This window comes from Mustela putorius, unplaced genomic scaffold, assembly GCF_011764305.1.
Source record: "Mustela putorius furo isolate JIRA1106 unplaced genomic scaffold, ASM1176430v1.1 tig00000450_pilon_pilon_pilon, whole genome shotgun sequence".
NCBI lineage: Eukaryota > Metazoa > Chordata > Mammalia > Carnivora > Mustelidae > Mustela > Mustela putorius.
Window position 1 is genome coordinate 2,480,390 of NW_025421385.1, and position 23,694 is coordinate 2,504,083.

Consider the following 23,694-nt stretch of genomic DNA (forward strand, 5'->3'; position numbering starts at 1 on the left):
CGGGTCAAGCCGATGTAGCATATTTGAGCCCAGCATGCTGCAGAAGTTGGTAATTTCGCAGGGTCGTTACGGAACGGAGGCTGTCCCTCGTGCAGTATCTTAGCTACCTGGCGGGAAATTCTAGAAACAAGAACTCCCTCAACTCATTTCAAAATCAGGCTTGGTAAGGTACCGGCTTATCTTCATAAGACCTGGGGCTGCTCTACATGCAGGGTCCCTGAGCCGTGTGCGTGTGTGTACATGCGTGTGCGTGTGTGTGTGCGCGTGCATGTGTGGACCGGCCGTGACGGCACCCGTAGGGGCGTGGTACGGAGTCTCCTCGGCTGGACGTCAGTGTTCCATCCTAGGTCAGCTGCGCCCTGACGGAAGCGCACACCTGGCTGGCGGGCTTGCTCTCCTGTGCCAGGGAGCGGCGTGGGACCTTTGAGGACCGCTGCGAAGGAGACAGCGTCCACACTGTCCCCACATGTCCTCTACCTCTCATCAGATGAAGCCTGGCGCCTCAGCTCCGGCTCATCGTCTCTGACCACTACCCCCTTCCTGAGACAGGGGGCGTCTCCAGGCCCCGGGGGTGATTCCGTCAACAGCTCCCGGCCCCACTGCTAATTGCGCGCACCCACGCTCACGACCGAAGAAAACACGGGAAGCTTTGTAACACGCTCCGCTTGGTAGAGCTGTCCTGCCGTCTGGGCATACGGTAGTCACAAGGCTTGAAACAGAGGTTAATATTTGCACAAACTCGTGAAAATTTGCAGAACTCTTACCTGGAGAAAGAGCCAGTCATAATTTCCCGGGTAGCCATTACTTGGAAGGTTTGAAGGTTAATAAGAAACACCCGTCAGTCTGGGGGAAGGAGTAGCAGAAACCCCCCTGAGAACTGTATCAGGTGTCGCAGTGATGGTAGCGCCGGGGACTGGGGCCTGGACTCACTCCGCGAGGTCCGTCTGCGCCACACACGCACAGGCCTGCTGCGAGGTCAGCCACTGCTTCGGGGCGGCCTGCTGGCCGGAGCGCGTCCTCAGACCCACACCCTTGGTTCCCACAAAGACTTTGACCTAACCCCATGTGTTTTCCCGCGGAGCGCGCTTCTGGGTGAGATCCGAGAACACATGCAATCTCAGTGGGGTTTGCGCTCGTGCTCGAAAGCCGTCGTTCTGGGAAAGAAGAGCAATTCGGAAACGTTCAGACACAGGGGAAAGTAGACTGGCTTTCTTTTTGAAAATATAATTGCCACAGAAGTTGGCCAAGTCTGTTCCAGGCAGCACCCCGTGTTTGGCTCGGTAACAGTGGCAGCGACCACGAGAGGAGCCAGACGGCGACTGTGTGACGGTCGCGTCGGATCAGGCGTAGGAGAGACAGGTGCGTGCTGCTCTGCGGAGGGGGCTGCGCGGACAGGGCTCCTTCCTATCTGCCCGGGACCCCTGGGCTCACCAGCACCAGCAGAGGTTGACGCTCTGTCCGAAGGAGTCCTTTCCTTCTGAGCGTTGTTTCGTGTTAAGGAGTTTAACCAGAAACAAAAAGGACTGTGAGTCCGTGGCCGAGATCCCAGACACCTGCAGCATATGAGTTCAACTGGGAGAACTTTATTTTTCAGTTTCTTAAAGATTTATTTATTTGACAGAGAGGGGACACTAGCAGGGGGAGCAGCAGGCAGAGGGAGGGTTGAAGCAGGCTCCGCACGGAGCGGGGAGCCCAACGTGGGACAGACGCTGGGATCGTGACCTGAGCTGAAGGCAGAGGCTTCACCGACTGAGCCACCAGGCGCCCCGTTCTTTTAGGATCTTGTGTATTTGTCCTGCTGGGAGAGTGTTAATTCTGCAGTATTGTATTAGTGCGCTCCTCCACTAATGGGACCGCTGGGCTGTAGACTGTTGGCAGAGCACGGTACGTCACGTGTCCTGGCCTGACCTCAGAATGCACAGACAGCTGCCGAGGGCCTGCCGCTGCGGCCGGAACCAGAAGGCAGGGGTTGTGTGGTTGGACCGTCCCGACTGCGCCACCGAACGAAGACCTGCTTTTCCCTGTGCCGGGAGATGACCGAACTCTTACACCTCAGTTCAGACGAATAGCCTCGACATACAGGGCTTTGTCTCCTTTCTCGGGGGTGAACAGTGCATATGAGTACTAGCGCTTCAGAAGATCTTTAGGATTGTCTCCTCCGTCCGTTGGGTCTGCGGCAGACAAAGGTGTGATCTAGAAAGGCAACCAGATTCCACCCAGAACTGCTGACTGTGGCTGAAGCATTCTGGTGAAACCAAGCTGGGACAGGCGTTTAAAACTTTTATAATAGGATTTCTTGGAATTTAGAAAATCTCTGTGAGAGAAGTGATGACTCCACATGTGCGGAACATCCCGGAGCCCATGTCTGACGCCTGTCAGTAGGTTGGCGTGGTCGCGCTCCATGTGTGGTTCTGCAGACCAGACTGACGCGCAGAGCAGGGCATCCCACTCTGCCAACGTGGAGGGCCAAACAGTGCCAACCAGGAGGGCATTTTGCTGCACATTCTAAAATCACCCGGAAGGTATCCACTGATTCCCCTACAAACGCTTGTTGAGTCAGTGCGGTGTCGGAGGGCGCCCCGAGAGCTAAGCGCCGAGAACTAACCTCCCCAGCTGGGCCGCTGCAGGAATCCCCTGAAAGTGCACTCCCCCTGCACGGAACCTCTGTTTTCTCCGAGAAGCGCTTGCCACGTCCCTGAGCTGCTTTCATGGGGTAACCAGGAGCTTTAGGCAGGGGAAGTCTGTCTCCTACAGGAGGTGAAGCTGTAATTGTCCAGGTTGCCCGGTGGGCGCTATCATGGCTCTGCCGGTCCTCCGTGTCCGGTGTTCTGCTGACGGCCGTGAGCTGCTGTGTCAGAGACCCTCGAGAAGGACGTGCTGCAAAGACCTCCGTGACACGCTCTGTCTGTGCTCGTGACTGCTGGGAGCCTGTCACTTCCAGCTCCTACCGCAAACACGACCGCATGTGCGGACTTCAGGGCAGCTTGATTCCCTTCGATGGCACTGTCCTGGGCAGGTTCTCCCAGCTCCAGGCTTCGGCCGGGGCTGTGGGGTGAGGCCAGTGGGGCATTCCAAACATGAAGCTCTGCCTGTTTTGTTTTTTAGCAGAACATTTTGTCATCTTGAAAATGTCAATTAAGATGGTTCAAAAACCGACGGAGGGATGGGTCTTCGGCTAACTTCTTTGAATGAGGTTTCTGTCCAAAAGTTTCTGTCTTTTCAGCAATTTTGGAAATTGGTAAAAAGTTATCTGTACCTTGCTGCTGAAATTCTTTAAACTCATTTCGACGTTCACAGTTGTTTTCTGTCTGGATTCTGTTTGTAAGAATGATCGGGGTAGGAAAATAGAGCGCACACAGCAGACCTGCTCCAAGAACCCCGTTCCGAAAGTCTGATCACCAAATCGGCAGTCTCCTCGAAGCGTAGGTGGGACGATCTGCTTCTGGCAGGAAACTGGAAAAAGAGCCAGGACCGGAGTGTCGGCAGAAATGGTTCTCCTCCATCGCCCCGAACACCGAGTCCTGAGATGGGCTTGTATCCTGGAAGGCCGCTCACATGGGACCGTCCCTCAGAAATGCAGGGATTGTGACCCCCCCCCCCACACACACACACTGCAAAACCGACCTCGCTTGATTTTGCTGGGATTTCTACTCATGACTCTTCAGGGAAAAAATGTAAACTCTGGTATTTATAGCTACAAACCTTTTTAGGAGAAAGTTATCATACTCAGCTTGGTTGTCTGATTAGCTGTAGCGGACATTCATCCATCTCCAATCTCACTTTTAAACCAGCTTTTGTGAGGCGGTTTCCAGTTGAGTTCGCACCACCCTCCCCACGTACCTGGCGTCCCAAGAAAATAGTCTGTTAACTCCCTGGCCTCCCGCCAGGCTGGAAAGTACGCGCTGGTCTCCGCCGAGCGCACGCCTCTGGTTACCATCTGCACCCTGGTAGGGAATTTTGTGTTAATCCCCAAGATGAATCCTGCATGTTGAGTATAAAAATTTTAATAGCTTTAAAAATATTGAGCCTTTCTTCTTCACCAAATGGCAAGTTTCTTCTTTGCATCCAGAAATGGTATCCAAAGTGTTTAATGCTGGCTTCCGTCTTTTTGTTTTCTTGCAGCGAGATTTTATCTGCTTAATTAGCTCACAGTTAGTTTTGCCTAAACTTCCCATAGTGCGTCGGTGTTGCTGGGGAGGAGTTGCTGGGGCATCTCACGTAGATGGTTATTTAGGTGACTTTACTGTGTTTTAGATTTCCTTATATAGAGACCTGGGTCTTCTTGATCACGTTTGTATTTCTTTATAATGAAATTGAGAAAGCAATGGGAAGAAAATGAGTCATTTGTAGTCCTCCAATTTTGCCACCATTAATGCCTCAAAATATTTTCCATAAATATTTTCTTACACATCTTTTAAATATCATGATCACCATCGTGTACATAAAATTCATAGACTGCCTCCTTAAATTTACAATCTCGTGATAAGACTCTTTCAGTGTTGCCAAATGGACTTCAAAATCACTTTAAAATTTTTTTATTCTCAAATAATTACACGGTTGCAGGAAGTTACAAAAGCTAGTAGGGAACCCCTCTCTGCCTTTCACCCAATTTCCCTGTGGGTGACACATCGTGTCACAGTGCGGCCGTGTTAAAGCTAGGGACTTGGCGTGTGGTGCCATCAACAGACTTCGTTCGGGCGTCACCAGCTGTGTGTGTCTGTGTGTGTCTGTGTGTATGTGTGTATCGGTGTCTGTGTGTTGATGTGTATGTGTCGGTATGTGTCGGTGTGTGTGTGTGTGTGTGTGTGTGTCGGTGTGTCGGTGTGTGTGTGTCTGTGTACAGTTGAGTTTCATTACACACGTAGATTCATGTAACCACCACTACAGTCAGGACACAGAACTGCCTCATCTCCAACAACTCTTCCATGGACACACCTACACCATTCGCTACCTCCGACAACCACTAATATGCTCTTTTTCTCTTTAATTTCGTCATTTCAAGAATGACATACAAAGCAAATCCTGTGAATACAGCCTGTGGAGGTGGGCTGTAGTTACTCCGTAGGATTCCCCGGCGATTCACCCAAGTGGTGCGCGTCTATAGTTTGTTCTGTGTCACTGTGCGACGATCAGTCTCGGGTCGCTTCGATATGCTGGGTTGCTCCCAGCCTGGGTGTTTCAAAGAAAGGTTTTTATATGCACAGAGTGTTCATTCCTCTGGGATTCTATCCAAGGAGGTGCATGTTGTGAGTGCATTCTGTAAGAACGTCCCAGTGGCCCAGTGGCCCTATCACTCCCTTCCCTGCCGGCCATGGGGGTCCAGTTTCTCTGTGTCCTTGCCAGCATTTGATGTTATCAGCGTTTTGCTGTTTACTGTAGTCGCTGATAGGGAAGTAGCTGTGTCTTATTGCAGTTTTACATTTCTCTGATGGCTAAAGATGCTGAGTATATTTTCATGTGGCTCTTTGCGTCCATGTATCTTCTTTTGTGAAACAACTGTTCATCTCTTTTGCCTGTTTTTTAATCGGATCGTTTTATTTTACTGTCAAGTTTTGAGAATTCTTCATGTTGTGGACACAGACCTTTGTTGGGTTTGTGTTTTATTGGATGAGTGTTTTGCAAGGGTTTTCTCCAGAGCCTCTGGCATCTCTGTTCTTCTTCGCAGACTCTTTCCGAGCAAACATGTTAAATTTTGATTAAGTTCAACTTATCAATGTTCCCTTTTAGGGATAATGCTTTTCGGGGTCCTATCTAAAACCTTCCCCCTAGCTGTAGGTCCTGAATCTTTTCTACTAAACATTATATAGTTTTATGGTTACATTTATATCTCCGATCCACTTTTAGTAAATTGTTGTAGAAGTTATGGGATTTAGGTCACTTTGCTTTTATTTTATTTTTTTCCGTTATTTTCCCTTGGGGTCCACTGGTCCAGCACTCTTTGTTGAAAAGACTCTCCGTCCTCCATCGGATTAACTTGCCATCGCTGTCTGAGAGCAGCTGGGCGTAACTGGATGGGTCCATTCCAGGGCTCCCCTTCTGTTCCATTGGCCCCCGCGTCTGCCCCTCCCCGGTACCGCCCTCCCACCATCACTCCAGCGACCTCGTCAGCCGGCACACGACTCTGGTGACTCCTTCCGCTTGGTCATTCTTTCTCAGAATTGTTTCTAGCTGTGTCTGGTTTGGGGCATTTGCACTTCCGTTTGAGAATGAGCTTGTCTACACCTGCAGAAATGCCTCGCTGAGGTTCTGATACGAGTTGCGTTATACGTACGGATCAGTTTTTGGAGAATTAAACTCTTCACTAGGTTGTGTCTTCTGCTCTGTGTCTACTTAGCTCTTCTCTGATTTCTTTCTGCAGCATTCTATGGTTTTCAGCACATGGCGACCGTATGCCTTTTGTTAGGTTTCACCCAAGTATCCCATCTTTCCGGGAGCAATTGTAAGCGGCACAGTCGCTTTTGATGCCACATGTACAATCCCACGCGGGCGATGGATCACCGTTCACCGAATTCTTACAAGTTTCCTGGACATTTAATTGTTTCCCATTTCTTCATTCTTAGGTATTTTTTAAAAAGCATTGTAGAAACAGCTTCCTATATTCAAATTTTACTTATAAAGTCTGAACGCTGAGATTCCTGGGTCAAAAGGTGTGAACACACGTGGGAATTCTGTATGGGATAAAGGCCGTGGGCGCGGAAGACCATCACTTTCCTATTCCTGGAGGTTTTCTCTCTGCTCACGTTTCTTTCTCTCTAAAACACAGCGGCTCCTGAGATCCTTTCTTGCATCGCAGCTGATGACCTTCTATCACAGCAGGGCTTTCTTCAAGGGCTTGAATAACGGTTTTCCCCAAAACAGAGCTCATCCCCTCCTCGCCCTGGACAGTGGTGCTGCCTTTATTCAAGCCCTTACAGTGGTGCTGGACAGTGATGCTGCCTTTATTCTCCCCAGGCAAGGGGCATCTTACGATCCTTTTGCAAATTGTTCCCCTCTGAATGGGAATAATGTTATCAGTTTGAATCGCGCGCGCTTATCTGTACCGGACACAGTCTGCTCGTCTGCCCTCAGCAGATTAGACCCTGCCCAGGGGCCGGGGCCAGCGCCTCCTGCAGGAAGGGCTGCCCTGTGCGGCTCCTTTCAGAGGAAGGGCGGGGAGTGTCCATTCACATTCCAGGATCAGGCTTTTCCAATCGGAGCCGTCCGTCTCAGTAACTATTGCCACGGGAGTTGTTGGACCATTAAAAAAAATCTGTTACGTAAGCCCCTTTTTCTTTGTGGAAACCAAATTTCTTTCTCTACGCAGCTACGCTTAGAGACACCCCATCGGTCTTTCCCCAGGCTCCCTCCTTCCTCTGCTCGCTCCATTGGAGAAGGTGCTGTCACCCTAAGCCCCTGAGCTCGGGAATTACTACAGCCCGTGGTTTCTGCCATCAGCACAGTGTTTGCCCTTGACTAGGCTTTTGGGCGGTTTGGCGCCTGGACGCCAGAGAAACTTTCATTAGTTTGTTCCCCAGGACAGACTGACAGGAAGGATCTTCTGCATCTATCCAGAGACACAAACAACCCATGTCGATGTTGGTGGTTCACATTGTCTCGGAGAATATTCTTTGCCCTTTTGAAGATTTGAACCTACCCTCTGACCAGTAGCCCTGGATGTAAGTTCTTATGGATGGTGCTGGAGAGCCGTGGTTCCACACCTCAGAGTTTCTTCTGATGAGAAAAATAAGTGAAACCCCCACAACGACACTCGTGGATTTGTCTTCTGCCTCTAGCGGTGTAGTCCGGCCGCGGCACTGACCCTTTTGCTAGAGAGGGAAGAAGAGCGGGCCATGATCCGTCGTGAGAACGGACGTGTCACTGTCAGACCGGGTGCTTAGGGCATCCTGGGCAAGGCTGGTGCCCAGGTGTGGGCTGGGGACCCAGGGCTGTTCACAGACTCTGCTTGCAGAGGACTCGAAACAGAAAACAGCCTCATGTGAGCGAAAGAGCCCTTCAGGCACGGGGTTGCCGACCACTGGCTGATTGAGCGTTTCTGCCCCATCAGGAGCATCAGGGTTTTTGTTGTTGTTTGTTTGTTTTTAAAGATTTATTTATTTTAGAGAGAGAGAGAGTGTGCAGCCGTGGGGGAGGGGCAGCAGGAGAGAGAAACCCAAGCAAACTCGGCTGAGCAAGGAGCCTGATTCCAGGCTGGATTCTGCGACCCTGAGGTCATGAGCTGAGCGGGAATCAGCAGCTGAGCATTTAACAGATGGGACCACCCAGGAGCCCTAGGAACGTCCGTTTTTGATCACTTGTTCTGATAGAGGTACTTATCAAACATTTACAAAGTGTCGATTTGGAGAAAATAAATAAAACGAGGATATCAAGTCAGAAATGCACAACTAATTGGGGCGCCTGACTCGCTCCGTCGGAAGAACATGCGACTCTTAATCTTGGAGTCGTGAGTTCAAGACCCATGTTTGGTATAGAGATTACTAAAAAAAAATTAATGAATAAACTTGAATAAGTAAACAAGAAATGAATAAATACTTCAGTCTTGGAGAAAGTGATATTCAGATAAACAAAATGTTCTCTTCGCTGGAAAAAGCCTGACGTTTGTCCCACCGGCTCTCACCGGGGTACGACTGTAGCTTCCTCAGCAATACTGCCGCTGTGGGCTGTCATCACGTAGGCTCCTCATCTGGGATTTTAAAGCCTGTGTTTTCTCTTACTGCTCAGTACATCCGTTTCCGTGCTATGCGTCTCAGACCCGACGTGTAAAGGTTCTGAGGAAGAGGAAGAGAAGCAGCGTGGTGGTAACTGTCTGTTCGGTGAGCTCCTGCCGGGGGCCCATCACCCTCCGCCGGTCTTTACTGGGAGCTGATTGAAAGTTGTGCAAAGGAATAAGGTCGTCAGCCCCCTTTGTGCGCCCATCCTGCTGCCGCAGAACACCACCATCCCCCCAGAAGGCCGTCGGTTCCTGGAGGAGACGTCTCTGGGGCCGGACCCCAGGCTCACGTTTTCCAGCCACACCCAGTCGGGAGGCTCTGCATCAATTCACATCTGCAAACCGTGCCTTTCTCGGCTCGCGTTAGAGATGACCCACGAGCACCTCAGCAAAGGCAGCTTTGGAGGACAGTGGGACGGCGCCACAGCCCCGTGCCTCGCGCCTCACGGACGCTGCTTCCCCGGGGGCCGGGGCAGGGGGCCCTCCCGGAGGATGGACAGGAAGGTGATGGGAGGGGACAGCAGGTGAGGGCGGCAAAGCCGGACCGCGGCGGGGAGCACAGAGGGGAACGTTCACCTCACTTCGGCAACCAGAACTAACAGGAGTGGAGGCGGGCGAGGGCAGGATTGGGGATGGAGGGGCATTGCCTCAGCCGCGTCTCCCGTGCCGCCTCTGCGTCCTTCACTCCGTGCTGCCCCGACGCCTGGTGCAGACGCCCCGTCCCGGCCCAGTGTTCCCGGCTGTGAGCTACCCCGGTGACAGCGCCTCTCTGCTGGTGCTTTTTCCCTGGGAAGAAGGGCACGCAGCATCCCGGGAGGAGTGCGAGCAGCCGGTTGCGTGTGTCGGCACAGCTGCCCGGCCCGCCGGGAGTTCGGCGGCCCACGAGCACCGGGTCAAACACACCTGTGTTTCCTACACTGGCAACGAGCAGGGTGGAAACAGCCCTCGGGCAGCTGAGCCCATCTTTCCCCTGCTCAGGGTGTCGTGTGTCCCTCTCCTGAAATTTCAGAGCTTCTGTCGCTGTCGCTGTCTCAGCGTTTCACCGGCAGTTTCCTTTCTCTTCCCAGACCTCCGCCTGCCTTATCACCTCCCTCCGTGCAGTTGTGGATTTCTTCCTAAATAAAGCTATCTCTGTTTGGTCTGGATTCCAGCAAGTGATAGGACCAGCGTGGTTTCCACTCATGTCCTATACTAAGTGGCTCAGCTTATTTTTGCCCCTGAGAGATGGAGAGGAAACTTCCTGCAGACATGGTGTCCCGAGAAATGGATGGGACAAACGCAGGGGCCTCGTCCCCGCACGGCGGAGAGAGCAGACACGCTGCCCAGGGCAGGTGCAACGCTCCTCCCACCGGGCCCGGGCCTGCTCCGTGGGCCGTGGTGCTGCCTGCAGGGTGGATCCAGGCCCCCAATGTGCTGAAGGAGCCCCCCAACCTGTCTGAAAGAAGGGGGTCCTTCTGGCTCTTAAGGTTTGTGGTTCTGGTCATTCTCACGTCATATTAGCGCTATGAACGAGGCCATCCTCCCCGGGGTTTCCGCAGTGAGCCGTGTGTCTTCATGGGTCCAGCAAGCTCTACTGGGAACGAAGACCCCAAACCTACAGAGACGGTTCACTACCCCCCCGCCACCCCACACCTCCCGGGGCCCTCTAGAGCCTCCGCTCTCAGCTGTACCTCCCGGAGGAGACACAGACAGCTGTGGTGGTTTTTCTCTGCCTCAGAAGCATCCCCAAGCTGCCGCTTCTAGCAACTCCCTAGACTGTGTTGCTAAAACCAGTCTATACTACTGGATACTGTCTACGTCTTTACATCTTTCTTAAAATACGGAAATGCTTCAGTGAGTTGGGAAGTTAGTAGCAAATATTCAGAGGCCAAAACCGGTGTTAGAGGGAGAGCCCAGAACGAGGGGCGGTGAAAGCTGACCGCCTCCGTGATGACAGTTGGCAAAGCTCTGAACGTGAGGAGGCCTCCTGGCCTCACAGGGCAGGTGCAGGTGACAAGTCCCAGTGGAACTTGCACCCACCCCTGCATGAAGAAAGACCTCAAGGAGGACACGGGACCCTGTGCCCCCAGACGGCTCTCACACACGCGGCTGCTGGTGATGGGCCTCCAGGGTCGGAGTCCTGGGGAGAGGTCCCGTCCAAAGGTTGGCGTAAAGGTTGGGGTGAGGTCCAAGGGGGTGATTCCGGGGGAGAAGGCCAGGGACTGAGGCGGGGAGATGAGGAAGGAGGAGCCAGAAGAATGGGGAGGTAGGAGGGTCCCAGGGAGCAAGACGTCCCGGGTGCCCGTGAGGGAAACGTCCTGAGGAAGACAGAGTGGTGGGTAGCTTGGGGATCTGACCCCCGGGTGTAGCGCTCTGTCCGGACTTGCTGTGAGATGGTGGAAGCCAGAGCCAGTGGATAGAGGAACTACCGGAGACCCTGAGTTTGGAAAATCCCTTCAGAGTTGTGTCTGCCCCCGGGGTAGCCGGGGGGGGGGGGGCACGGGGGGACAACGGAGAGGTTCGCACTTACGTCGCTGGGAAGCGCTGGAGGACGGAGGACGGCTGGTGTGGGCCGGGAGCTCCGAGCAGCCCCGGTCTGCGTCCGAGCCAGGACCCCGTCCTCCGCAGGCTCCAGGCCTGGCCCACCCCCACCCCAGGGTCTGCACATCTGACGAGCTCCTTGCTCCCCCGTGGCTCTGACGGACTTGCTCCCAGCGACGCAGAGGCTAGGCCCTTTCTTGTTCTTTTCTACACTTTTATAAACCACCTGTTTCATCATCCATCTGTACCCTTCGCGGGATTGATATCCTACCTGTGATTGGTGATTTCTACAATGAACTCGCCCCCTGTTCTGGAGGTGAAGCTGGCACTTGCCCAATTTTTATGTTCTATGTCTTTATCATTAATAGTTCACAACTTTTAATCTGCACATGCTTTTCACAAATATTCTCCCTTTCAAAATGACACGAAGGGCGCCCGGGTGGCTCAGTCAGTGGCGCGTCTGTCTTTAGCTCGGGTCATCATCCCAGGGTCCTGGTATCAAGTCCCGCATCGGGCTCCCTGCTCAGAGGGGAGCCTGCTTCGCCTCTCCTTCTGCCTCCAGCTCTGCCTACAAGTGCTCTCTGTATCTATCAAATAAATTAATAAAATCTTTATAAATAAATAAATGAATGAATGAAAATCCTTGGAACGGAGGATTCTCTCAGAAGGGGACCTTTTGAGGGAGGAGCGGGCCGCTGTGAGCTGTTCCCACCTGCCGCCTTCTTCAGTGCCGCAGCCCACCAGCCCCGCCTGGCTCTGCTGGGTTACCTGCCCGACAAGCTCTGGGACCGTCAGAAGTCCAAACACAATTCAAGAGGGATTTTAAAAATTCATTGTCACACATTACCTTGTCACGTATTGATGTTACATAAACCGTCTTCTTCTCTAGCTTTTCTCGCTCACATTAGAACATTTTTGAAACCCTCTTGCTTGTGAAGCAGGTACCACTTTCTCCTCACCAAATTTCTCAACCTATTTAAAAAAAACCCTTTACAGGAGTCACACTAGAAACCAAACGTTTAGTGCCCTGTGTAGAGCATTTAGGGACAGAGTTTATTTTCTTAAAGGAATAATATTAAAATCCACAGAGTTCTAGATAAAATAGCCTGTGTGATAACAAAGAAAAGGCATTTATTTCAAAATGAGACGTGGGTGTCGTTGTAATTCTAGATGCCCTTTTGGGCAAAAATCAGCCAAAAAACAGGACATTCTATCTGGAATCAGGGCAGACATGCCTGGGCATGGCCCCCTCGCTGCCTGCATCTGCGTGTTTCCTGCGACCCGGGCCCCTGTGGTCAGCGTCGGCTCAACCTCCCCTCCCTCCCCGCTCCGCCCCTCCCCACCCCTCCCCGCCCCTCCGCGCCCCTCCCCTCTTTCTTTCTTTTAAGGTTTTGGGAAAGAGAAAAACAAAATATCCTCAGGCAAATTCAAGCCAAAATGTCACTAGAAAGGCAAAACTCCGGAATCTAAAATGGGGCACCCTCGGGTTTTGCTCTTAAAGACCTTCCCGAGCTCACGCAGGAGGAGAGCCGCAGCGCCAGTGATCAGGGGACGAAGCCCCAGGTCTCCGAGCCCCTTCTCAGAGGGGAACTAGCTGTGGGCTTGGGGTACGTTGGCTCTAAGTTCTTGGGCAGCGAGAACACACCACACTTGAAATGCTCGCGGAGATTTGTTTGTTTGTGAGCCGTGGGTCTGACACGGAAGGAGGGAACGGCTGCAGCGGGAGGGGTGCGGTGGGCGGGAGGAGGGGCCGCTGGGGGACTGGCCCCGGCCTGCGTCCCGCGACAACGGTGTGAAGTCGGCTTCACCGGCTGGCGCTCCGGGAGCGCGGACGCGGTGGGGATGTCCAGGGCCCGGGACATCCGGGGGGCTCCCACAGTAAGTGCGCCACCTGACAGCGTCCCAGTGGCGGAGGGACCTCATTTACTGCCACCGAGGGCCTCCGGCTCTCCGCAAAGAGGGCCTGAAGAGGAGCAATGATCTGGAATCGTCATGAAACACACACGTACTGTGAAGTGTGGTCGGGGGAGATCGCAGCAGCCGCGCTGAGAGTCCACGCCCTGCACCGTCCCCCTGCGCCCGTGCTCAGCGTGACTTGGACTTTCTACTCAGCGTGTGACTTTGTTAACGAAGCTGCGGAAAGATGGGATTTGGAGAATTACGACCTTGTTGGGGCGTGGGGACTGCTTTACCACGGCTGCGTGATGGAAGTTATTTCAGGAGGGAAATCGGATTCTGGGGGATGGACCGCGGCGTAGGGCGAGGGCGGTCAGTGGGCCCGTGGCTGGAACGTGCTGGGTTAACAGAAAAGGGGCTGGTCCAGGAGGTCCGAGGCGTTAGCGGGCAAGTCGGTAGCCGTGACTTCCTCCCCAGGCTGCAGTCTAACGATACCCCCGATGGGTGGCCTGCGCTCCAGGTCCTTACTTATTCCAGACCTGATCACAAATCAGTGACGCTCTAGTAGCCGTCTCCTACCCACGCTCCTGGAACCTTATGAACGAATCAAAAAGCATCCATTTTGGCTATATTCATTGTTTCTGCTCACAATCAGAAAAACCATCGCTTGTACAAAAATGGCAAATCCTCAACGAGGTGGAAATTGGAGCATTCTCTCTCCACCGGAAGAGAAAAAGTGACATGACATGTTCTCGCATAGGCAGATTGCCTGGGGTGAGGTGTTGCAGCGTGTACGACCCCACTCTATGTTTTTAAAGATTTTATTTATTTATTTAACAGAGAGAGATCACAAGTAGGCAGAGAGGCAGGCAGAGAGAGAGGAGGAAGCAGGCTCCCCGCTGAGCAGAGAGCCCGATGCGGGGCTTGATCCCAGGACCCTGAGATCATGACCTGAGCCGAAGGCAGAGGCTTAACCCTCTGAGCCACCCAGGCACCCCCTCACTCTACTTTAAAAGGTGTCCAGTGCTGGTTACACAGAGATAAAACAGTACAGTTCATAACTTTTGAGAAACTGAAATTTTTGTACATTTTAGAGAGACCGTTGTAATGTAATCTATTGTTATTCTGATTTCACTTGAAAGTATCTGCTGTTGGACTAAGACCCGTTGAGAAGCCGGGCGTCCCAGCGCCGCGGGAGTGGAAACCCATCTCCCACACTCGCGGCTCTGGGCCTCACTAGGACTGAATCTCTACTTCAAAACCATTTTCTAAGGAATGAAAGAAACAATGAGAAGTCCTGAGTGCCCAGAACACAATGTGCTTGTGATTACTGGTCGCTATTTTTAGACGAGCTTCTCGGCCCACCCATTCTGCTGGTGTTCAGCACTTCGCCCAGTGCCAAGATGACGGAGCAGGGGTAAGCGCTCCGATGGACGGAGGGGCTGGAAAGAGAGTCTGGGAGAAGCAGAGCCGGACTCCGCAGCAGCAGCCTCCGGTGTCAGGAAAAGCGCCTCCTTTCCAGGTTTCCAATTTCCCGTTGCTGGCGTCGGGCGGATTCCCAGGGTTATAAGTGAAGTGATGCGTCTTTGGGGACAGGAAGTTCTTTGATGAAGAAATCATGGTGATTTCTGTCAATGTTTTCATTGAAAGATCAAGGGCTTTTTTTCCTACTAGGGAATCTTGCTTCTGGACTGGCAGAAAAAACCCTATCTGACTGCTTCTTCTGAAACATGGTCCCTGGGAGACCAATGAAAAGCACTTGGCATTAGCTGAGCCAAAGACATGCTTCAAGGAGGAGGAAGAGGACACGCGTCTGCATGTCACAAGCCAGGGCCACGTGTGGGGCCCGCAGACATTAGGACAGAGTCCCAGAGGTTCATTCTGCTGCAGGGCTTCCATGATCATCCCTATCCCAACTTTGGCCCAAAGTGTTAGATGCAGGATGGATTTTGTGGAGAACCTCTGCCGTGTCCTTGAGATGAGACCTAAGGACAAATATCCATGCAGAAAAGAACACAGTACCAGCTCCCCTGGCCTGCTTCCCAAGATAGGCACACATAAGGACAACGGTGTGAAGCTCTGTGATGTCACACATGCCGCGGTATGCCCGCCCTGTGGAGGGTACCACCCGTGACCAGGAGCTAGAGACTGTCTGTCCCTAGAGAAAGGAGCCTTTGCTACTTTTTCTTGGTTCTCTGCCCCAGCACAAATCCTCTTTCTTTAGAATTCCTAGTTAATAGACGCTCCCAAAGTCAGGCCTTCTTTGGCCAATTCCTGGCAGATGTGTTGTCCTTTTGTCTATAACAAATAAAAACTGGGGGCACTGGGGGGCTCAGTGGGTGAAGCCTCTGCCTTTGGCTCCGGTCATGATCCCGGGGTCCTGGGATCGAGCCCCCCTCGGACTCCCTGCCCAGCGAGGAGCCTGCTTCTGCCTCTGCCTCTACCCCTCCCCTCTGTCTGTGCTCGCTCGTTCTCTCTCTCGAATAAATAAAATCTTTAAAAAAAAAAAAAAAACCCAAAAAACAAAAGAACTGCCCATTCTGGTCATTTCTCTAGGTCTCCGTGTTGTCACTGACCCTCTGGGCACACCGAATAATTGATTTTTTTTCTCCTATTCATCAGTCTCATGTAAATTTAGCCCTCAGTCCGGCTGGAAGACCTTGAGGGTTGAGAAGAGATTTTCTCTGCCTTTACCGCAGTCCTTAAAATCCGTAACCTAAGCCAGCGCGGTAACTTCGGTGCAGGGCGGAGGCAGTGAGCCAGGAGGAGCCGCGGGTGGGGTCCTCACCGTGTGCCGCTGCTGTCTTGCAGGAGGAAGGCACCGTCCAGGAGATCGACATCAGCCACCATGTGAAGGAAGGCTTCGAGAAGGCCGACCCCTCCCAGTTCGAACTGCTCAAAGTTCTAGGACAAGGATCCTACGGAAAGGTAAGCTGCAGCTTGGATTCCGCCTGAGCGGGGCTCGCGCGCCGTGGCAGGTCCCCCATCCCAGGGCGGGAAGCACTTGAATGTCAGGGGAGACGAGCGACGGCCAGGCCGGCTCCTGAACATGGGCGCTGTGACCCTGAGGCCGAGGGGGTGAGGCTCGCGGACAGCCCCCCGTCTGCAAGCCCCATGCGCACTGCCACCCACACGCGTGTTGCACGCTTACGACGCGTGCAGGGCGTGCGAACCACGACCGTGTGGGCCCGCAGGAATGCCCGCACCGCGCCCCTCTCCTCAGACTTCCTGGGCGTCTCCTCGTCCCCACGGTGAGGAGCATTCTTGACCTTGAGGCCGTGCCTCCCCGAGAGCAGACTTGACCAGAAGGAAGAAAGCAGCATACTTCGCGCTGGCACGTGGCCGGCACCCAGGGGTCAAGGAAGGCTGGGCCTCGCCGCCGGCCTCATCTCCTTGCCCGGTGTCTCAGCTGTGCAGACGCTCTCTCGAGCCTCAGTTTCCCTCTCTGTGTGATGGGGTCGGCACGAGCCGTGTCATTGGACGGCCCTCCAGCCATGGCCTCAGCTTATCTGCACACAGAATCATGCCCTTTGCGTCACCGTCAAGGTGTGGTGAGGCCGGTCCCTCCCAGGAATGAGAAGTGGGCGGCCCTTCACTCGGGCCGCGTCCGGTCCCGCGGACCACAGACATCTTCAGTGCTGGCTGCATGAGGGTCCTTCCAGCGCCGTGCTGGGTCCTCCACGTCCCCGTGCAACAGCGAGAAATCCGGAGACCCTGACGGCATGATTTCTGGAGTATCGGGGCCCGAGAAGAGCGGTACGGCCCCTCCCTGGGGCACAGGCAGAGCAGCGACCAGCTTTCCAAGTGTCGTTTTGCACAGCACGTGGACATTCGCCAGATCTGCCCGGATATTCGCCAGATCTGCCCGTTCTTCAGAGGACTTTGTGTCAAGATGCGATCTGGTGCCTGTTGATTTCATGCACGACTAGTAACACATTAATGGTGCTCTGCAAGTCTCTTCAGACCATGAAAACGGGATTGCTTGCAATACTTCTCTTTGGGCCTGCATATAAGGTGGCCTGTCTTTCTGTTTTCTTTCCCGCTTTCATACAATAACGTGGGAAGGAGGAGTGTACACTCAGTTACACACAAACACAGTCACTTTGAGCCACGCCAGATTTTCTGCATTCAGAGTTTCGTGTCCTGCAAAAACGGCCATGTAATGTGGACTGTAAGGTGTTCGGGAAGCAGGGGATGAAGACGTCGGTCTCTGACAGCCTGGGGAGCGTTACTGAAGGCACATGGCAGAGCCTACTGAAGTGGTGATGGGATGTGCGCCGCTCATTAGAAACGTCAGGAAAGAGGAAAAGGCATCATTCTTTCTCTAAGAACTAGGATTTCAGAACGGAGACAAGCAAATCCACAGACACTCCCCAGGGATTGTTTCTGGCGCACATTCTCCGCCGAGCGGTCCAGGTGTGGGCCACTGTGGGCACTGCCATGGGATTGGGTCCCTCTGACCTCGCTGTGGACACCACCTACCACCCGCAGCTCCGGCTGTGGGAACAGACCCACAGACCGACGTTTCTGAGCTCGACGGAGCCACGCGTCTGGGGCTCGAGGGGTGTGTCCAGACACTCACCTGGACAGAAGCTGCCCTTGAAGATGCCCTCCTCCCAGACCCGGGTTCCAGAGGAAGGGAGAAAGGCTTTGTCCAATTCCCTCCGAATTTCAAATTTTGAATTTGCTTTCAAAAGCTGTTCTTCGGAAAACAAGTCAAACAGCGAATGGTGTTTGGTGGAACCGTGGGAACAGCCATGCTTGTCGCGCCCCGTGCGGTCCTCCCCGGCCTCCTGCGCACCTGCTCGTCCACACGCACGGGCCGGTCCGCGTACGGCGCGGCAGGTAACGGCGAGCACGAGAGCGAAGAGGAAGAGGCAGTGGCCACGTGAACGGGTGTTCCAGCCTCTGCTCACGACCTAATTCGCAGCTCGTAGGTGGGGCCCCCCCGGGCCTGAGAGTGAAGACCAGAGCCCCCGGCGGACAAGGGGTGTCGACCAAACGGGACAGGACTCCAGAGACCGCTCAGAAGGGCCCTGGGATGCCTTGGGGCCAACATCAGGCACTAGAGAGCTGCACGCAGGTAGACATTCTCTTAGTCCACGCAGTGCTGCCTGTCGGGAATTTTTTATAAAAGCAAAACTCATGACAAGAGGGGGAACGCCGCATGTTCCGACACTGCACAGTGTTTTACTCATCGCCCCTAAACAAGCACTGTACGTCCTGATGCAGGCTCGTCCTGCTTTCGCCTCTAGAAGAGAAACACAAGACGGAACGGAATGTCCGCGTTGCACCCTTCCTGCCTCTGCTCCCAGGACCGAAGAGCCAGCGTTAATCTGGACCTCAGTGTCCCAAGGCTGTATGTCACTGGGTTCCCTCCGTTCCCCTGTCACTGGGCCCCTCCGATCCCCTGTCACTGGGCCCGTCCGTTCCCCTGTCACTGGGCCTGTCCATTCCGTCTTTCCTCTGTGCGGTGACTGCAGGCGCCGGAGCCGCAGGAAGGCGTAAGTGCCGTCTCTCCCACACGTGGCCTTCACGCTGATGCCCGCTTCCAACGGCAGGCTCGTCCAGGGACCTTTGCCATCCTGCCCACAGCAGGGGCCCGGATGGGTCCTCCCTCGGCGGCTCTGTTCTACTTGTGCAGCAGAGGCCTGGTCCCCAGATGGAAGCAGCTCCACCCCAGAAGATGACCCCCTATTGATGGCATCTCTCGGAGGGACGACGGGGGCTTATGGGCCCAAAGCAGGACCACACAGAGGGCAGCACAAGCTCTTCTCTCCAAGTCAGTCCTACAAAGTGTAGGAAGCAAAATAACCAGTTTTCCAGAGCAGTTTGCTGGGAGTCATGGAGAGCATCTCTGGTCGTTAGTCATCTGTCAGGCCGTCAGGACTTCAAGGGTGTCCAGAGAGCACAGGCAGCAGCGGTGCCTGGACAGGAGAAGCAGCCTTGTACTCGAAGAGATTTAAGCACTGAATCGGGAAAACAGTGAAACTCTGGAAGGTGCGGCACAGTGTGTCCCGGTGTCGGTCCTGGTGTGGACCAAGTGCTCCCTGAGAGTCTGCAGGCAGGAGAGGCGTCGGAGCCCCCGGAGAGCCCAGAAGTGACGCCGGCCCCCTCCTTCCTGTCCCCCTGCCTGTTCCTTGGTGTCCCTCGTGGGTGAACACCAGGGGTCGGTGTGGGAACATTCTTTTCTTTAAAATATTCAGGGGAGAGAGGCAGATGACAGTTCCCACGTTCTGAGACAGGATCAACCCAAACAAAAACATGCCCTGGCTTCCCTGTCACTTAGTTGGTAGCACATAAGAATGGGTGTTTAAACGTCTTCCTTCGGAGGAAGGATCCGGCATCCCGCAGCATCCCCTGCGGGTGCACAACCGCCCCCCAGCCGGCTCCCCTGCGGGTGCACGACCGCCCCCCAGCCGGCTCCCCTGCGGGTGCACGACCGCCCCCCAGCCGGCTCCCCTGCGGGTGCACGACCGCCCCCCAGCCGGCTCCCCTGCGGGTGCACGACCGCCCCCCAGCCGGCTCCCCTGCGGGTGCACGACCGCCCCCCCGCCGGCTCCCCTGCGGGTGCACGACCGCCCCCCCGCCGGCTCCCCTGCGGGTGCACGACCGCCCCCCAGCCGGCTCCCCTGTGGGGAGCACTGCCGACCGGTGGCAACGCTGCGGCTCTCGGAGCTGAGAGGTTTGCTGAATCAGGCAGTGGCTTTGCTGATTACAATGAGACCTGAAGATTGGGGGCGATGTAGAGTGGCACGGGATCTGTCTCTGTGTGTCCCCAAGCAATGTCCTTGCATGTTACATGCTGAGCTGCTAAAGAAGCGGTCGGAACGGATTGGGGAGCACATTACCGCTGGGTTAGAGACGGAAGGTCGGCCCTGCAGGTGCTGACATTACTGGGATTAACCAGAACGTACCTCACTGCAACGGAACGTGTTCCTGAACGACGCATCCAGCCCCAGAGGTGGCGGCACGGAGCGCTGGTCAGGAGCGGCCACCTGCGGCTCGAGCCGCTCTCCGCACTTGTGACCGTCTTCACTGTGGCACTGATGGCACCGTGGCTTGTGCCCTCAAGGCTCTGTTTGCCTCCTGTCGGGCCCTGCTTCCCCTGGGGTCCCTCCTGCTGTGGTTCCAGTCGAACCCCACGGCCCCGCGCATAGTGCGGGCTTCGGAGCACGGCAAGAATGGAGTTTCTTCCAGCTCTTTCCAGAAAGGGAAGAGCTCTTTTAATGACACGTGTGTAGAAACAGCGTCACCTTCAATCACCTCGTTTATAAAAGCCTGAAATACAAAAGAGAAAATGGTTTTATGAGCAATGCATCAAGCAAAATTTGACATCATTTCCACTACTCTTAATGGATGGCGGACCCCGAGGACTCGGCGTCCAGGGCAGCCTCGGGCGGAACGGGGTGTCCGTGAGTCCTTGAGCTCATACGTACGCTCTCGGGCGTGTTCTCTGTGTGCGTCACGCACCCCCGTCCTTACCTTGCGGGGGAGGAGCTGGACAAAGGGACGAGAATGCAGGAAAGATGGCTCGGCTCTTGCACATGTTGGAAGAGCGGTTTTAATGCCGTTACCGGTCTTCTGAGAACGCCCATCTTGGGGCTGACGGGGCTTCACTGTGAAGCGTTGGTAGGTCCGCGGCCCCCAGGGGAGGTGCACGGAGGGCTTGAGCAAGGAACCGTGGCAGCTTCTCTGCGTGGTGACTCAGTGGCCCAGCCCGCGGCCCCACACGGCCGTCCTCAGCCACGTGGCCAGGGCTCAGCTGGAGTGTTTAGGTCCAGTTTTGCAGTGTTCTGCACCCAGAGGCCACACTCCCCCTCGGCTAGAGTCGTTGTTTAGCCAACAGCCCCTTCCCGCCATGGACACCCCTGCCTCTCAGCCCCATGCCTTTTAGGGCACAGCTTTCTTTCTGGGGTGCTGGGCACTCATGCTCGGGCCCAGGCCCCTCAGGGGGCCCCCAGCCTCTCCCCCCTGCTCACTGGCTTGCCGCCCAACACTTGGATCCTGGCTGCTCCCCTCTGTCCGCGCGCCTGCATCAGCCTGGGGACAGGGCTTGGAGACCTGAGGGGACCAGAGCGTGTGCGGACACACTGCAGGGCGCACGACTTCCCATGAGTCAGAGGACGTAACGCGTCTCTGCACAGCCCGGCCTTCTGACCGCGGCTGGGGCAGCGCTCCTCGCCCATCGAGAGGCTCATCCCCGGCAGGACGCCCCACGCAGAGCCCCCGTCTGCACACGCTTGTGTCTCACCCCGTGTGGCCGTGGGACCCCAGACTTTGCCCCCGGGGACCTGCGCCACAGCCGGCTTCATCCAGCCGATAAGTGCAGACATGTCACGTGTCCCCCAAAGATAAACAGTAACGCTCAGTGGCTGAGTAGTCCAAATCCAAAGGGAAAGGGGAACCTGCTCCTAACGGTCCCTGGCTGCCTGGCCCTCATTCCGGGGGCAGCATCCAGTGGGTCCGGCTTGTCCCTCTTGCCCTCATTTTTGTCTGGGCGGGGGAGGGAGGGAACCTTGGCATTGACCCTGGTCTGTGTCCCGAGTGGCGGCAGCGGCTGGGCAGGAGCTGTCCCCGGGCCAGGACGCTCTGGGTCAGAAGCCGCCTCCCGGGCTGGAGAGCACGCGGCGAACCGAGGACAGACTCCCTCAACCCACATTCCTGTGCGGGGACGTCGTGTCTTCCAGGTCACAGAGCAGACACCGGGCGGGGTCCTGTGAGGAAGGAGGTGCTGGAGGAACTTTTACATATTTATTTCACTGGATTTTTTCCCCCTAAACTCCCCCTAAACTCCCCCACGTATTGTTCTGTCGACTCAAGTAAGTCCGGGTCCACCGTCTTCCCCCAGCCTCAGATGTCCCTGCTCTTTCCCAGGTGTTCCTGGTGCGGAAGACCAAGGGCTCGGACGCCGGGCAGCTGTACGCTATGAAGGTCCTTAAGAAAGCTACCTTGAAAGGTGAGCATCTCCCGGGGCTGGTCGTGTTTGAGACGCGCTGCTGTGGTCTGTGCTCTGCCGGCCGCTTGCCTAAATACACATTCGGCCTAGTTTCGCGTGATTTCTGAAGCTGTCTGTAAAGGAGCGTATCGGAGCGTTTCTCTGCGGACAGTAAAGAGTCAGTTAACTGCAGACAGTTAACCCAGCCCTGCGACCCTGCCGCACTTTTCAGAGAGAAAGCCGTATTGCGTAAATACCGTTCCCCCACGTGTCCGGCGGTGGCGTGCCATTCGCAAAGAAGCACATCGGGGAGGAAAGCAGAAACAGGTCAGACGGTGGCGTGTGGACCACGGCGCAGCCTGAGTCCTCAGTGAGACCACATCCCTCAGTTTCCAAAAAAACCGTGATTCACGGCTCTGGCACTTCCCTTGGGTCCCCGTGGCTGGGTTTTAGAATCAGGAGCACCTGATTCTAGCACTGCCCACCCCCGCCCCCAAGGAGGGGTGAGCACTTGACATGGTCAAAGTGACGCTGCACGCGAGAGCCCCACTCCTGGCGCACAGCCCCGCAGCCAACAGTGGGGGAGAGTCGAGCGCCGCCGGCTCACCCCCTTGGGGAGGGAGGGGCCCGTCCCCTGAGCGGGGCAAGGTGCCCCGGCACACACAGCAGGCCCTGGGCAGGTGTGGCAGACTGTCCTGGTCGTACGCACTCCCCACAGCCTGGGGAGGAGCAGAGCCACGGAGGATAGGCTGGGGGAGGCCGGCTTTGTAGCAGCAAGAAGACAAGATGACCCCTGGTGCCCGCGGAGGACGTGCTGGGCCTGACGAGTCATTCTGTGCGTTGGCCGGGAGCGGAAGCCTGCGAGGGACCAGCTGGGGTACAGCTGCTCAGGCTTATCCGGAAACCGCAGGGTTGGAGGCCCTTCTCCCAGGGTGGGGAGGTCTCCGTCGAGGGCAGGAAGCTGGCGGTTAGGCCTTTGGACTCTGTGGGGCTCAGAGATGCCAGGGCAGCGTATGACTCTTTAGGTCTTAAGACGATGTCCTCCGCAGTTCGTTCCAGGCGGCAAGGCAAGGGCCATATTGTCGTCTGCACACACGTCCCTTACCCTTGGCTGGGGACACGGAACACGAAACACGAAATGCGGGCCAGGAGCTCGTGAACCAAATAAACACAGACTTGCGCATCCTAGGTATTCCAAAGAGAACGAGTGTCCTTCCAAAGGCGGTTGTTCAAGGACGGGACCTTAAATGGTTCCTTTTCCCTTTTCGTCACAACCGCCCCTTCTTCCCTCAAATACGACCTCATCGTGCCCTGCCCTGGGAGGAGAGGGAAGGAAGAGGAGGAGGGTCGTGGAGCCGCCGTCGGGGAATCCGTGGCCGCGCGCCTGCCCCGAAGGCCCAGCGTCAAGCCAAGGAGCCAGACGTCGCTGCGTCGAGCCGGGGCTCCGCGGACACGCCGTCTGCGCTGGCCTGGACCTCCCGGCTCCTGCCAGGTGCGCCGGCGTAGTGAATCACAAACTGGTTCCACATTGGTTTGGAAGCCAACCCCGTGTGCTTCAGAAAGTGCCCTGGAGCCCGTGTCACACGGGTCAGAGGGGGGTGGAACGCGGTGTCCGCAGAGCGCAAGCCTCCCG

At 55.3% G+C, this 23,694-nt stretch overlaps 1 protein-coding gene across 8 annotated transcripts in view; it reads left to right on the plus strand.

Moving 5' to 3' along the window:
* Positions 1–23,694, plus strand: part of RPS6KA2 (ribosomal protein S6 kinase A2) — a 294,983-nt gene that overhangs the window by 200,750 nt on the left and 70,539 nt on the right. For all 8 annotated transcript variants that reach the window (XM_045080056.1, XM_004769583.3, XM_013044355.2 and 5 more), the window contains 2 exons: positions 15,935–16,051; positions 22,001–22,082. In XM_045080056.1, the coding sequence (XP_044935991.1) occupies positions 15,935–16,051; positions 22,001–22,082 (199 nt within the window). The remainder of the gene's footprint in view (positions 1–15,934; positions 16,052–22,000; positions 22,083–23,694) is intronic.